General features: G+C 35.5%; 1 protein-coding gene across 1 annotated transcript; it reads right to left on the minus strand.

Annotated features, from left to right (window-relative positions):
• On the minus strand, positions 12,606-15,952 carry LOC107641953 (probable GMP synthase [glutamine-hydrolyzing]). Its single transcript, XM_016345316.2, has 4 exons — positions 15,444-15,952; positions 14,952-15,115; positions 14,727-14,868; positions 12,606-13,127 (listed from the first exon to the last, which is right to left on the minus strand). Exons 1-4 carry the CDS (start codon positions 15,834-15,836, stop codon positions 12,849-12,851), a joined length of 978 nt encoding a protein of 325 aa, XP_016200802.2. The 5' UTR covers positions 15,837-15,952; the 3' UTR covers positions 12,606-12,848.

Consider the following 16,239-nt stretch of genomic DNA (forward strand, 5'->3'; position numbering starts at 1 on the left):
GGTGTTGCTGCTGCAAGAGTTTGATATAGAAATAAGAGACAAAAAAGGGACAGAGAACCAGGTAGCTGATCACCTATCCCGGTTAGAACCAGTGGCTGGGGCGTCTCTCCCTTCCACTAAGATCTCTGAGACCTTTCCGGATGAGCAACTTTTTGCCATTCAGGAGGTACCATGGTTTGCAGACATTGCAAATTATAAAGCTGTGAGGTTCATACCCCAGGAGTACAGCAGGATACAAAAGAAAAAACTAATTTCTGATGTAAAGTACTACTTATGGGATGAACCATATCTCTTTAAGAGATGCGCTGACGGAATGATCCGCAGATGCGTCCCTAGAGAAGAGGCACAAAGGATCATGTGGCATTACCATGGATCACAGTATGGAGGGCATTTCGGAAGTGAGCGAACAGCCACTAAAGTCCTCCAATGTGGATTCTATTGGCCTACTCTCTATAGAGATGCCCAAGAGTTCATGCGTAACTGTGACAGTTGCCAAAGAGCTGGTAACTTGCCTCATGGTTATGCCAAGCCTCGACAAGGGATCTTAGAGATTGAGTTGTTTGATGTATGGGATATTGACTTCATGGGTCCTTTCCCACCATCATACTCAAACACTTATATTCTAGTGGCAGTAAACTATGTATCTAAATGGGTAGAGGCAATTGCCACACCCACTAATGATACCAAGACTGTGCTGAAGTTCCTCTAGAAACATATTTTCAGCAGATTTGGTGTTCCCAGAGTACTAATCAGTGATGGGGGTACCCATTTCTGCAATAAACAGCTTGACTCTGCTATGGTCAGATATGGAATTAGCCACAAAGTAGCTACTCCATATCATCCACAGACAAATAGGCAGGCTGAAGTCTCTAATAGAGAACTAAAGAGAATCCTGGAACGGACTGTAATTGCCCGTAGAAAGGATTGGGCAAAGAGCTTGGATGATGCTCTGTGGGCATACAGAACAGCATTCAAGACTCCTATAGGAACCTCTCCATACCAGCTTGTGTATGGCAAGGCTTGCCATCTGCCCGTGGAACTGGAACATAGAGCCTACTGGGCAACCAGATTCCTAAACATGGATGCTAAGTTAGCTGGTGAGAAAAGATTGCTCCAGCTAAATGAGCTAGAGAAGTTCAGACTCAATGCTTTTGAAAATGCAAAAATTTATAAGGAAAAAGCAAAAAAGTGGCATGACAAGAAATTGTCATCCAGAGTCTTTAAGCCAGGACAAAAAGTCCTACTATTCAACTCTAGGCTCAAACTATTCCCTGGGAAATTAAAATCCCGGTGGAGGGGACCATATGTGATTACAGGAGTGTCACCATATGGATATGTTGAGCTTCAAGATATTGATTCTGACAAAAAGTTCATTGTTAATGGACAGAGAATCAAACATTATCTTGAAAGCAATTTTGAGCAAGAAGGCTCAAAACTGAGGCTTGAATGAAGCTCAGTAAGAGTCCAGCTAAAGACAATAAAGAAGCGCTTGCTTGGAGGCAACCCAGCCATTAGCAAGTTATTTATTTTAATTAATACTTGTAGAGGTTTGATATACATTTTCATCAAAGGCTAGGCATCAAAATTGAAGGATTCAGTACAAAAAGCAGAGAAAAGGAGCTTGCTGGCAAGAAAACGCCAGTAAAGGTACCATTTTGGGTGTTAAACACCAGAATGGGTACCATTCTGGGCGTTTAACGCCAGATTTGCAGTATCCTGGGCGTTCAGTAAAACGCCCAGTGATAAAGGAGTTTTTGGCATTTAACGCCAGCCAGGGTGGGCATTAAACGCCCATAATGGCCAACAACTGGGCGTTTAACGCCAGATAGACAGGGGGAGGAGATTTTGTTTCCAACTTCAATGTTTTTCAAATTCTCATGTTTTGACTCATAATTTTCTGCATAAACATATTTCAAACTTTCATCATTCACCCTCAATTCTCATCATTCAATAATTTTCTAAATTATTTCTCAAAATTCTTTCAAATCCTTTTCAAATCTTCTTCAAAAACTCAAATATCTTCTCAAATTCTTTCCATATCTTTTCATATCTCTCTCAAATTTTTTGAAAGCCATCCCCTCCTCCTATAAATATAGTTTCGTCCATCCCCTCCTCTACACCATTCGAATTTACCTCTTCTCCTCTCTCCTCCCTTTCCTTTCTTTTGCTTGAGGGCAAGCAAACCTCTAAGTTTAGTGTGCTTTTCCGTGATCACTAAGCTAAGACTCATCAAGATCATGGCAACTAAGGGAAAACAAACCAAATTAAGAGGCAAGAAAGAGAATACTCCAAAGAGTCTTTGGAATCAAGAGAGGTTCCTAACCAAAGAACATGCAGACCATTACTACAAAATAATGAGTCTGAGGTCAGTGATCCCGGAAGTTAAATTCAATCTGAAAGAAGATGAATATCCGGAGATCCAAGAGCAAATTCGAAACAGAGGATGGGAAATTCTAGCCAATCCTGAAAGAAAGGTTGGAAGAAACATGGTTCAGGAATTCTACTCAAATCTGTGACTGACAGATAAGCAGAGAATGACTGGAACCACCTTTCATACTTATAGAACCATGGTCAGAGGAAGAATTATTTACTTCCATCTGGACAAAATAAGAGAGGTCTTCAAACTGCCTCAACTACAAGATGATCCTGAATCCTTTAATAGGAGAATGGTGAGAGTAGATAAGGGGCTTGATCAAGTTCTAGAGGACATATGCCTCCCTGGAACTAAGTGGATAACCAATTCCAAAGGTGTCCCAAACCAACTCAGGAGAGGAGATCTCAAACCAGTTGCAAGAGGCTGGCTGGACTTCATGGGGCGTTCTATATTGCCCACTAGCAACCGCTCTGAGGTCACTGTCAAAAGAGCAGTGATAATTCATTGTATTATACTTGGAAAGGAAGTGGAGATTCATCATCTGATTTCTTGTGAGATTTACACAATTGCAAACAAGAACTCCACTGAAGCCAAACTGGCCTACCCAAGCTTAATTTCTCTGCTATGTAAAGATGCTGGGGTGAGGATGGGAGTAGATGAATTCATCCCAATTGAGCACCCAATCACCAAGAAGTCAATGGAAGGACACGTGCAAGACAACTCCATCAAAAAGAGGGTGCAGGAGTTCCTCCCAGAAATTCCTGAAATTGACTACTAGACCCGCCTGGAAGCATCTGTTACCAAGCTGCAAGAAGCTATGGAACAACTTAAGGAAGAACAGCAGAATCAAAATGGCATGCTCTGCAAGCTGCTGAAGGAACAGGAGAAGCAGGGGCGTGAGCTACAAGAGCTGAAGCGCCAAAAGCTCTCCCTTGAAGGACCAAGCACCCCACAGATTGAGGGAGCATCCACTTCTCAAAATCAAGGTTGTTGAGTCCTAACTCTGTGATAACCTTTATTATTAAGAGTCTATTTTAAGAGTCATTTATTTTTCTGCTTTTAATTTTCTGTCTTCTATTATTATGGGTCTGCTCTTATATTTATCTTTGAGTCTTATTTTTATTCCATAATCAATAAAATTAGAGTTTATGTCTTAAAGCTATGAATGTCCTATGAATTCATCACCTTTCTTAAATAAAAAGTGTTTTTAACTGAAAAAGAAAAAGAAATACATGAATTTCGAATTTTAAAATAGTTTAATTATTTTGATATAGTGGCAATACTCTTGTTCTCTGAATGAATGCTTGAACAGTGCATATTTTTGAATTTGATTGTTTATGAATGTTAAAATTGTTGGCTCTTGAAAGAATGAAATAAAAAGGAGAAATGTTATTTGATGATCTGAAAAATCATAAAATTGATTCTTGAAGCAAGAAAAAGCAGTGAATAGAAAGCTTGCATGAAAAAAAAACATGGTTCTGTGCATCCGTTTTTGGTGCCATCGCCAGGGAATCAATTTCGAACAATAATTCACAACCTGAGTAACAATATCGCATACGAAGGGCCCAAACAAATAAAATCCTGGCCTAAGCTGCGAAGGGTTCAAGTGAAAACTTGAGACTGGGCGGTTAAAGTCGTGGTCCAAAGCAAAAAAAAAAAAGAGTGTGCTTAAGAGCTCTGGACACCTCTAATTGGGGACTTTAGCAAAGCTGAGTCACAATCTGAAAAGGTTCACCCAGTTATGTGTCTGTGGCATTTATGTATCCGGTGGTAATACTGGAAAACAAAGTGCTTAGGGTCACGGCCAAGACTCATAAAGTAACTGTGTTCAAGAACATACTTAACTAGGAGAATCAATAACACTATCTGGATTCTGAGTTCCTATAGAAGCCAATCATTCTGAACTTCAAAGGATAAAGTGAGATGCCAAAACTGTTCAGAGGCAAAAAGCTAAAAGCCCCGCTCATCTAATTAATACTGATCTTTATAGATGTTTTTGGAATTCATTGTATATTTTCTTCTTTTTACCCTATTTTATTTTTAGTTGCTTGGGGACAAGCAACAATTTAAGTTTGGTGTTGTGATGAGCGGATAATTTATACGCTTTTTGGCATTGTTTTTAGTATGTTTTTAGTATATTTTAATTAGTTTTTATTATGTTTTTATTAGTTTTTAAATAAAAATCACTTTTCTAGGCTTTACTATGAGTTTGTGTGTTTTTCTGTGATTTCAGGTATTTTCTGGCTGAAATTGAGGGACCTGAGCAAAAATCTGATTCAGAGGCTGAAAAAGAACTGCAGATGCTGTTGGATTCTGACCTCCCTGCATTCAAAGTAGATTTTCTGGAGCTACAGAAGCCCAATTGGTGCGCTCTCAATTGCGTTGAAAAGTAGACATCCTGGGCTTTCCAGCAATATATAATAGTTCATACTTTTCCCGAGATTTGATGGCCCAAACAGGCGTTCCAAGTCAGCTCAAGAATTCTGGTGTTTAACTCCAAAAATTGGCACAAAAGCTGGAGTTAAACGCCCAAACTGGCATAAAAGCTGGCGTTTAACTCCAGGAAATGTCTCTACACATAAAAGCTTCAATGCTCAGCCCAAGCACACACCAAGTTGGCCCCGGAAGTGGATTTTTACAATAAACACCCTAGCTTACTCATTTTCTGTAACCCTAGGTCACTAGTTTACTATAAATACTACTTTCAGTGATTCATCTTGTACCTCATGACACTCTACACGTTTCTTATTGTATTCTCTACGGCATGAGTCTCTAAACCCCATTGTTGGGGGTGAGGAGCTCTGCTGTTCTTCATGAATTAATGCAATTACTACTGTTTTTCATTCTATCACGCTTGCTTCTATTCTAAGATATTCATTCGCACTTCAACCTGATGAATGTGATGATCCATGACAATCATCATCATTCTCACCTATGAACGCGTGCCTGACAACCACCTCCGTTCTACACGCAATCAAGCTTGAATGTGTATCTCTTGGGTTTCTAATCTAAGATTAGAACCTTCGTGGTATAGGCTAGAATTATTGGCGGCCATTCCTGTGATCCGGAACGTCTAAATCTTGTTTGTGGTATTTTGAGTAGGATCTGGGAAGGGATGACTGTGACGAGCTTCAAACTCGCGATTGTGGGGCGTGTGACAGACGCAAAAGGATCAATGGATCCTATTCCAACATGATCGAGAACCGACAGATGATTAGCCGTGCGGTGACAGTGCATTTGGAACATTTTCACTGAGAGGACGGGAAGTAGCCATTGACAACGGTGATGCCCAACATAAAGCTTGCCATGGAAGGAGCCTTGCGTGCATGAAGAAGAAGATAGTAGGAAAGCAGAGATTCAGAAGACAAAGCATCTCCAAAGCCTCAACATGTTCTTCATTACTGCATAACAAGTATTTACTTCATGTTCTTTTACTTTTTACAATTAAATCTGAGAATTATTGATATCCTGACTAAGAGTTATAAGATAACCATAGCTTGTTTCAAGCCGACAATCTCCGTGGGATCGACCCTTACTCACGTAAGGTATTACTTGGACGACCCAGTGCACCTACTGGTTAGTTGTGTGGAGTTACAAAAGTGTGATTGTAATTTTGTGCACCAGTCTTCCAAGCAGGATTGATGATGGTCTTCCTGAGTTATTAGGAGGCATTTCCAGGATGTAGAAATCAATGGGAAACGTGAGCCCCTTAATGCTCACTAGTACATCTTCAGCAATTCCAACTACTGTAATAATGCTTTTATCTGCTAACACAAAACGAGTTGCCGACCTTTTTAAGGGAGGGAGCCTCAAAGTATCATATATAGACAAAGGCATTATGCTAACACATGCTCCTAAATCACACATACAGTCAAAAAATATCACACCTCCAATGGTACAGCTAACCATACATGGGCATGGATCACTACATTTTTTAGGTATATTTTCCATTAAAGCAGATATAGAACTACCTAAAAGAATAGTTTCTAATTCATTAATTTTATCTTTATGTATGCACAAATCTTTTAGAAACTTTGCGTATTTAGGTACCTGTTGAATAACATCAAAAAGGGGAACAGTTACCTCGACCTTTTTGAATATTTCTACCATTTTGGGGTCAAGTTCCATCTATTTTCTGGGCTTCCTTACAAGTTGTGGAAATGGAATAGGAGGGGCGCAATTTGTAGCTTCAGCATCCCTTGGTGCTTCATTCTGCGGCTGAGCTTCTTCTTCTTCAACTATGTTTTGTGCGTCCTCTTCTTCTTCAGCTTCTTCCACTTCCACCACATCCTCTGTTGGCACGTTTTCTGGTGGGTTTGGCTCCTCATGGTTCCTCTCCTGCAGTGTAGTTTCGGACCTTAGAGTGATGGCATTGATGCCACCCTTGGGATTAAGCAGTGGTTGAGAAGGAATTCCATTAGAGCTTGAAGGTTGATGTGTGGAATTAAGTGAGGAATCCATCCGGGAGACGAGAGCTTGTAAAGTGGCAGTTAAGCCATTCAGACTAGAATTCAGCTGAGCATGTATGTCTTGTTGTCCCTGTGCAAGAGAACAGAGCATCTCGTCAATTGATGAGGAACTAGAATAAGCAGTCTGAGAAACTTGTTGTGGGGTTTGCTGAGGTCCTTGTGATTGTCTTAGGTGAGGTGCTCTGTAAGGTTGGTTCTGATTCTGCTGTCTATTATTGTTATTATTATTCTACCTCTGGTTTCCATTATTGTCTCTGCCTCCTCTGTTAAAATTATCCCTCCAGGTATAGTTAGAGTTATCTCTCCAACCTTGGTTGGAGTTGTCTTGCCATCCATGGCTATTGTTGCCACCTTGGTTGTAGTTGCCGCCTTGTTGATTGTATCCTTGATTCGGGCAGTCATAGAAGTTGTGAGTGGCTGCCACAGTGTTGTCTTCCTGGAGCTGTGGGCATTCATCAGTATAATGACTATAATCAGCACAGATCCCGCATACTCTTTGTGGAACTAACTGTTAGCTCTGTTGTGGTGAAGGCTGAGCTTGTTGTGCTTGTTGTTGATTCAACTGCATCTACTTCAGTAGGTTGGTCATTTCACATATACTCTGGGTAAGAGCAGTAGTCTCTTTGCTAGTGGAAATCTCTGCAACAGCTTTGGGATTGCGCCTCTGTCTGTGGTTCCTAGTGGACTCAGCTAAGTCGATGATCAGCTGCCATGCTTCATCTGCGGTTTTGTACTTTTTCAGAGAACCATTACTGGAACCTTCCAGTGTAGTCTCATCCTGGGGGTTCATGCCTTGGGTGAAGTAACTGATCAATACTAGTTTACCAATCATGTGATGGGGACATGCGTCCAGGAGATTGTTGAAGCGCTCCCAATATTCAAAGAGAGTCTCTGATTCACCTTGAACAATGCAGGAGATCTCTTTTCTCAGTCTATCTGTAACTTCAGCTGGGAAGTATTTTTCCAAAAATTCTCTCCTGAGTGTATCCCAGTTGGTAACAGTTGCTTCAGGTTGGGAGTAGTACCACTCCCTCGCCTTTTCCTCAAGAGAGAACGGAAAAGCGGTTAACAGGATATAAGTTTCATCTGCACCATGACGCCTAACAGTAGAACAGGTTGTCTGGAAATCCCTAAGGTGCTTGATAGGCTCTTGAGCAGGTAAGCCATGAAACTTGGACATCAAGTTGATCAGTGCGGTTTTTAGTTCAAAATCTACAGCTACAATTGGGTGATGTACTTGATATGGCTGCAGTGTAAAATCTGGGGCTCCTGCTTCCTGGAGAGTGATTCTCCTAGGTTCTGCCATGTTTCCTGCACGTAAATCAACTGGATCAGTAGTAAATGAGCTTGTCTTGCTCTCAGATGGCGGTTCAGATTCGCCCTTAGATGAGACTGGTGAATTGATAATAACCACTTCACCACCCTCGGAGGCTAACCGACGTCGAGTTCGTCTAATATGTGAAAGAGTTCTTTCAATTTCAGGATCAAATGGAACTAAACTCGGATCAGACAATGAACGCATCATTCAATAAGAAAGACATGTAACTCATGGTAACAGAAATAAAAAAAATAAAATATGCAAATAAAATAAAATATATACACTAATTAATAATTTATCACACTATTGCAACTCCCCGGCGATGGCGCCAAAAATTGATGCGTGGCAGAAGTTAACCAATTTAGAGATTTCAATTAAGAGACAGCGTTGCACGTATAGCTCTTAACCAGCTAAAATCTGCCTCACCAATTTAAAAAGGGTTGTCACAAATTTTAGAAATAAAATACTGGGAGTATGAGTCCCAGGTCGTCTCCCAACGAGTTGCAGAAAAGAGTGCTAATTTATTAATCAGAAAATTCCCAGAAAGTTGAGGGTGATGATGAGTAATTAAAATAATTGTAAATTGAGGCAATAAAAATAAACTAAAAATAACTATTGATATTCTGAATAAAAGGCCTTGACTGGGGGAATAATTAAGTGGAACTTCTATCCTTGTTGGGATCTTCTCAAGTGTGGTGTAAAAAAGTTGTTGTTCTCACTCAATTTTTCCTTACTAAATAAGAAAAGATATGGTGATTGAACTAACTCTTACCCTCAGATCCTAGCCCTCTCCCTTGGGGAGGTCTAGTGTTAGTAAGTATGAAGTTAGCTAACAACGTCCAGATTAACCAAGCACTTGAGCATTCCAACTCAAGTATCACCTCTTAATCAACCCCCATGTCAAGTAGAAATTCTACTCCATTGACATGAAATTAATAATCATAAAAATATGAGAAGACGTAATTGATTAAAATAAAATAGAGAATTAAAATTAATTAAAATAAAAATAACTTTATATATTAATAAATTCAAAATGTAACATACTTAATTGAATAGGGTCAATGGGTAACTAATTAAATATAAAGAAACAAGGAAACAAACTAAAGTAATGTCTTCAACGGAGGTAATGACTTTCAGCATCCAAAAATCCAAGCAAAAATATAAACTATCAATGCAACTCTAAAAACTCAGATCTGAAACTAAGTGTAATCCTAATGTGATGAATCTCAATGTGTGTGGATGCGTGTTGAGTCTCTGCATGTTCCCTAGGTTTAATCTGTGTTTCTGGGCCAAAAACTGGGTCAAAAAGCAGCCCGAAATCGCCCCCAGCGTATTCTGTTATTTTTGCAGATCGCGCAGGTCACGCGTACGCGTTGTCCACGCGTTCGCGTCAGTCAGTGATTTTTCTTGTCACGCGTTCGCGTCGTTCACGTGTTCGCGTCACTCGTGCAGACTCCAATCCACGCGTTCGCATCAGGCACGCGTCCGCGTCGCTGTGAATTCTTCACTTCGCGCGTTCGCGTGGGCCATGCGCTCGCGTCATTGCTCGCTGGTCATCTCCTTAGTTTCTTGTGTTCCTTCCATTTTTGCAAGCCTCCTCTCCAATTTCTAAGCCATTCATGCCCTATGAAGCGTGAAACACTTAACACACAAATCACGGCATCGAATGGGATAAAGGAAAATTTACATAATTAAAAATCTCTAGGAAGCAAGTTTTCAACCATGGAGTGATTTTGCGAAGGAATTGTAAATACATGCTTATCATATCAATAAGTGGGTAAAGATTTGATAAAATCACACAATTAAACACAATATGAATCATAAAATAATGATTTATCAAGGATTCTGAGACGAAATACGTGGCCGCAAACAGCTCGTCAATCGAAGCTCCATATCGGAAGTTAGAAGGATTTGAAATTGAGAATGAATTTTGGGGGTTAGGGTTGCTCTTCAATTTCTTCCTCAGCGTGTTTTTGCTGAATGGAGGGGATGAGTTGCTGGGTTTGCTATTTATATGTTGGGCCTTGGACCTGGTTCAACCCGATTCGGCCCGTTAACCTGATTTTGGATCAAAATCTTTAAAATTAATGTTAAAAATTTGTATTTTAATTATTTTTACATTTTTAAACTATAAAATTTACTTTTTCTATTTTTTTAAATAATAATTAATTTATTAATTAATTATTTATTTATTTTGCGAAATTTACAACAAATATTTATTTGATTTGTTTAATTGAAAATTATGGTGTAATTGATTTTGCTATAAAGTCTTAGATTTGGCTTTGGTATTAATGCCGATTTAATTGAAAAAGAATCAACCATTAAGAGTAAGATACCAAGAGAATATGAAAGAGATTGTTACTACCAAATATAAAAGGAAACACAATCATTATAATTATGAGAGAGATTGGACAGCAATGACTAGTGTAAGTGGTTTCATTGTGTTTAAAAATAATCAACTAACAAAAACAAAATTTGAAGAAAATATAGAAACGTTTGTTGCTGCATATAGAAAGGAAAGTATCATATCATTAAGAAGAAAGATTAGCTGCAATGGCTAAGAACATTGAATTTTTTATATAAGAAGAAGAATCAGGTTTCAAGAAATTTAAGGAGAAAATTTAGAAAACAAAGACAACACGTTGAATATCATTCTTCTTCACTTTAGTCTCAATTTAATACATTTAGTTTTAGTTTAAATCTTCCTAGTATACAAAAGGCTTATGATTCAGTGAGAGACTATTTGAAAAAGCCTAAGAACGAAAAATTATAAACTAGAAAGATTAGCCAACACAACTTCAGATTAAGTTTGAGTCTTCGTCATTGGTTTTTGTTTGGTCTTGGCGTTTGTTTGTAAAGATCAGAATTGTAGTTTCGTTTGTGTTGGTGTAGAACCGATTTGATTTGTTTATTTTTGTCTTGGTCTTAATTTTGGTATTGGTGATTGTAATCTTAAAATTGATATAGTGAAATTTCGCCATTATTGTGGTGGATATTGAAAATATATTTCATTACACTTTGAGGTTGAACTAGGATACATGCTGGTGTTATTCTCTTTACTTTTTCCTCTTTTATCTTCTCCTGTTGCAAGGGTCTAAAACAAAAAAAAAATTTGTTTACTAAGATTCATGTTTAAATTTCAAAATAGTTCCTTGATTCAAACCCCTACTTTCTCAAGGCATATAAAACCTTCATTTTTAAACAGGAGTCACCTTGTCCTTCGAGAAAATAGACAGGGTCGAGTTAGATCTTTACTCTAAAAAAAATAATTATTGATTTGGTAGTAACATAACCATAAAATAGATACAACCTATCAGTCAATAAGTATCAAACAATTAATTGAGAGATAAAGTCAGAGAGGTTACAAATATAATTTTTTAAAATCTTGTTCCATTAGGTTCAACATATCTTCATCTGGAATAAGCCAATAGACATAAACATGTTCAGCTTTAGCACCATTCTTGGCTAGTAGATCTTCATCAAGTTCGCTACTCTCTGAATGAAAGAAAACTTGATTAACCAATTTCTTTGCTTGAGCTCAAAGATTTTCTTAAGAACTCTTGTCTCAATATGATCTGTTGCAAGATGCCAAATTTTAACCAAATTGAATGTTTCAACACAGTTAGTTTCACATTCAACCATCTAAATCCTGCTTCACAAACTTTTATAAGACCCCACCAAATTCTAAACAATTCAGCTTTCAAGGCATTGATTTCTGAAACACGTCCAAAGGGTCCTTGCAACCATCTTTCCAAGTTATCGCATATAACATAACCAAAGCCTACCACACTCCAATCCACAAATACACTTTCATCACAATTCAACTTGACATATTCCTCTTTAGGCCGTCTAAGTAAAATTTGAAGTAGTCACAACTTTAAGAACAAAAAAAGCTACAAAACTCTTCTTTTACAATATCAAAAAATAAACATTGAAACTCTCTTGAAAGAGTGGATGGTTACAAATTAAGCTTATGAATCAAACTTTGTGTATCTCACAAATTTGTGTAAAATCACTTTGTAAATATGTAGAAATCAGTATGTATGAATTTAGAAAAGTCTTGATTAATTTATTATATAACTCATTTTCCTATATTTATAGGCCTCCAAAAACTTTGTATCAATTGTAAAGTTGGTAGAAATGAGCCATTTGTCATACCCATTTGACTATAAGAGAATCGTATCTCTAAGACTCTAACTAACCGTTATAAGCTGAAATTTGAATTCTTAGCTTGAAGAATCGATTTTCTAAACTTAGAATAACATTTATTATGTAAATAAGAGAATCTTATCTCTAATTTAGAAAATTCCTATTTCTTGAAAACAATTGGAGAATCATATCTCCACTAGAGAATAATTTCTCTAGCTATGTTGTCATGTTTAGTGATTTAATCATATTTCATTTATATATTTTTGATATATATTCAAATGGAACAAAAGCCCGGAAGCGAAGCTAGAAATATAATTTCTGGAGGGAGTCTCATGAAAGAAAGCCCTGCACCATACATAATGGAGCCATATAATAATAAGAGAAGAAGAAAATTGACCCTATATATGAAGCCCAATAAAATGCAGCAAACAAAACAATGTATCTTTCATGCTACACATGTTTGGAAAACTTATTAATATATATACCTTGTAATAAAATTCAAAATAATTAAACAATAAAGTAAAAGTTCCAAGTTAATTTAAATATGTCTCCAAGATCTTTCTGCTAGCCTTACACATTGATTGTGTCTATAACAATCCAAAAGATGATCGTTGGTTAACCCTGCAGCCTGCATGAAAGAGTAGACTATGACTGGACTCAAGAATCTGAATCCACGCTTTATGAGATCCTTGCTTATCGTATCTGCTTTGGGAGTCCTTGGTGGAACATCTCTTGGCAATTTGTATTTGTTGTTTAATGGCTTGTGATTTACATGACCCCATATGTAACTACTGAATGATCCACGTTCCTTCACAATCTGTGGAGAATCAAAAGCAGAATAACTATAAATGTAAATTCATCAAATCAAAGTAATTGAAGATATTATTTGTCTTCACATGAATTTAACAAATTACATTTAAACATATTTATGGCATTATACAGGGAAAACAAAAAAAAAAAGAAATTCACTTCTAGAATAGGTTCTCCATTTTTTTTTTTCAAGATTATTTTATTATACTATAAGACCTTATAGTTTGACTTAATTTTTAATTATGCTTCTTTAATTTAATTTAATATTTTTCATCAAGTTATCTTGAATAAAATTTTGTAATCTAATGGTTGAAACAACCAAATATTACAACTTTTTAAATTTTTTTTATATAATTTCCCCTAAAATAGTCATGAAATACTACCAAAACGTATCAAAGCACCAAGTGAAAATATGAAAAATAATTATTCTTAAGAATTTGGAAATAAAAAATATAGGATAAATTATTAATATGGTATTCAAAAATTTATATTATTGTCAAAAATAATTCTTAAAGATACAAATAACATATAAGCCATTGAATAATTTGAAAATGCAACATAACTAACCAATAGATATTATATTTTTTATAAATGGCTGAAAAAGTTTTTGTATTTAGCAAGTAATTTATCCATTTTAAATATAGAGCAAATTTTGATCTCTAAATTTTCTTTTTTATTTTTCAAAAAAGCTTGGTCATTCACTATATTTTTTTATTTTAAAAAAATCACTTGATGTAAAATTACCAAATTTTAAAAATGAAAAGATCATATTTTTAAATAATATTTGTAAAAAATTACATCAAAATCTAATCTCTAAAATTTTTTAATATATATTCGATATCTAGTTATTTTTGTCTCATTTTAAGATTTTCGAAAACTTATTTGTTATTCGTATCTATTGGAATTGTTGATGTCAGTGATTGTGAACTTTTGTGTACCATTTTAGTAGTTTACCCTAAAAATATATAATTAACAATTTGATTTAATTACTTTGTCTATCTCTATAGTTTTTTACCAAATTTGTATTTAAGTCTCCATAGTTTAAAAGCTTTTAATAGGTCCCTATGTCTAATATAGCAAGGATCTAATTACAAAATTAAAAATAGTGTAGAGATATAATTAAAAGTTTTTAAAATATAAGTATTCAATTACAAATTTAGTAAAACTATAACATTAACAGAATAATTAAACATAATTTATTTCAATTAGAAGAAGGTTCACTAAAGCAATCATTAGTAGTCATAGTAGTGGTTTTAGTAATTTAAAAGTGAAAGTAAAAGATAATATGAATAAGAAGATCATAATAAAGAAAAAAATATTTTTGAAAGAAAAAATTTAATTTTGATTAAAGGACAAAAATAAAACGAAATAAAATATTTTGGACAAAAATAAGACTCCGCACTATAGATAAAGTTATAATTTAACCGAAATATTAGAGAATAAAATAATATTTTATCCATTAAAATCATAAAATGATAATGAGAAGAAGTGTTAATTATTGTAAGGATATATGAATAATTTTTCTTTTTTAATGGCACAATCACTTTGTACTTTATCGAGAATAAAATCTAAAATTTGCATAGATCGGGGGTTGATTTGTACTAGCCTTGATGATGCATTTGGCATTGTCTACAATGCACCTAACTCTGCATTCCGCTGAGAAAGTTGCTTTGTTTGAAGCTATCTCCCTGATTTCGGTCTCCTCCATCTTGGCAACAATATTAGGATCAAATCCACCAAAAACTGCTCTGTTTTTTGCAATCATTAATTATATAGACAAGTTAGTGTAATTAAGAATCAAACAGCACATGCATACATACAAATCATTTACCTAAGAATTTCCCTTCTTTTCAGAATTTCTGTCCAATTGTAATCCATAAGCAACCCTGACAATACAAGCAGCTCGAACAATTTGCTGTGTCCATGATTCAAGAAATTAAGAATTTTGTATGAAGAACCATGTGTGAGTTGTTTTAGAAGTCCGGTGAGTTGTAGAAATAGCATTTACAAGCAGCTACAACGGTTACAAATTTTGCTCTTCCCCTAACTTCACTTAAATAAACAAAAAAATACTTTTATATTGTTATATCCAAACATAATTGATAAATAAAAAGATCTTTTTGAATGAAATATCTAAACATAAAATTACTTTTACTTTTCTATAAGATCTTTTAAAAAAATAACTCGAAAAAAGATTTTAAACAAGCCTAAGGCAATAATAAAACTATTAGTAAAATATTTATAAATTGAAAACTAGATGTCATCAGTTTTGAAGTATCCGTGCAACAAATTAAATTAAACGAAATGAAAGAGAATATTAAATCAAATAAGCTAAAGAATGAAATTGATCTATCATACCACAGTTGTTTGTGATCCAGTTGCACCTTTTCAATTCACCAGATTCATTCTTATTGATCTGTTGTGGTGGACTTAGCTGAACTTCATGTTCATTAATTACCATTCTTTGGTATGGAGAAGCCAAATGCAGAGTCAATGAAATATTCTCATCAAGTAGGGACAAAGAATCATCTGAGTTTTGTGATGACAACAACGATGGAGATGGAGAAGAGCTTCTCTGAAGCTTAATTGGGTGCACTTTGTTGTGGTGTTTGGGGAAAAATCTTTGGTGGTTCAACAATGATTTCTGTGACTCTTTGTTACTACTATTATTGCTCTTCTCCATTAGATTTCCATTCACATTATTTGCTTTGGACATAGTTGACAATAAGAGAGGACAAAAACAGGCTTACTATTATAAGTAGGAATGAGTTATGTTGTTCACTAAATTGGTATTCATAAAACGTAGGGATTTGACTAAAGAGTGCAACACCAAGCAGAAGCAATATTCTTATTAAGTTGGTTGGTGAAATGTGAATTTCAAGTTTATGAAACAATTTTAAATTTTTAATTGCTTCTTACTTCTTAAGAAATATATATTGGGCTAGACATTTTTCCGAAATTTTATATTTTTAAAATTAAATATTAATTTTTAATTTTTTTAATAAGTTAGACGTTACTTTTAGACATTGGCAAACTTAAAACTTTATCAATGTTAATTTCATCACTGATATTTTCTAGTTACAAAACAAAAATGAGAAAAACAGCTTACCAAATTCGTT

This window comes from Arachis ipaensis, chromosome B05 (genome assembly GCF_000816755.2).
Source record: "Arachis ipaensis cultivar K30076 chromosome B05, Araip1.1, whole genome shotgun sequence".
Classification (NCBI taxonomy): domain Eukaryota; kingdom Viridiplantae; phylum Streptophyta; class Magnoliopsida; order Fabales; family Fabaceae; genus Arachis; species Arachis ipaensis.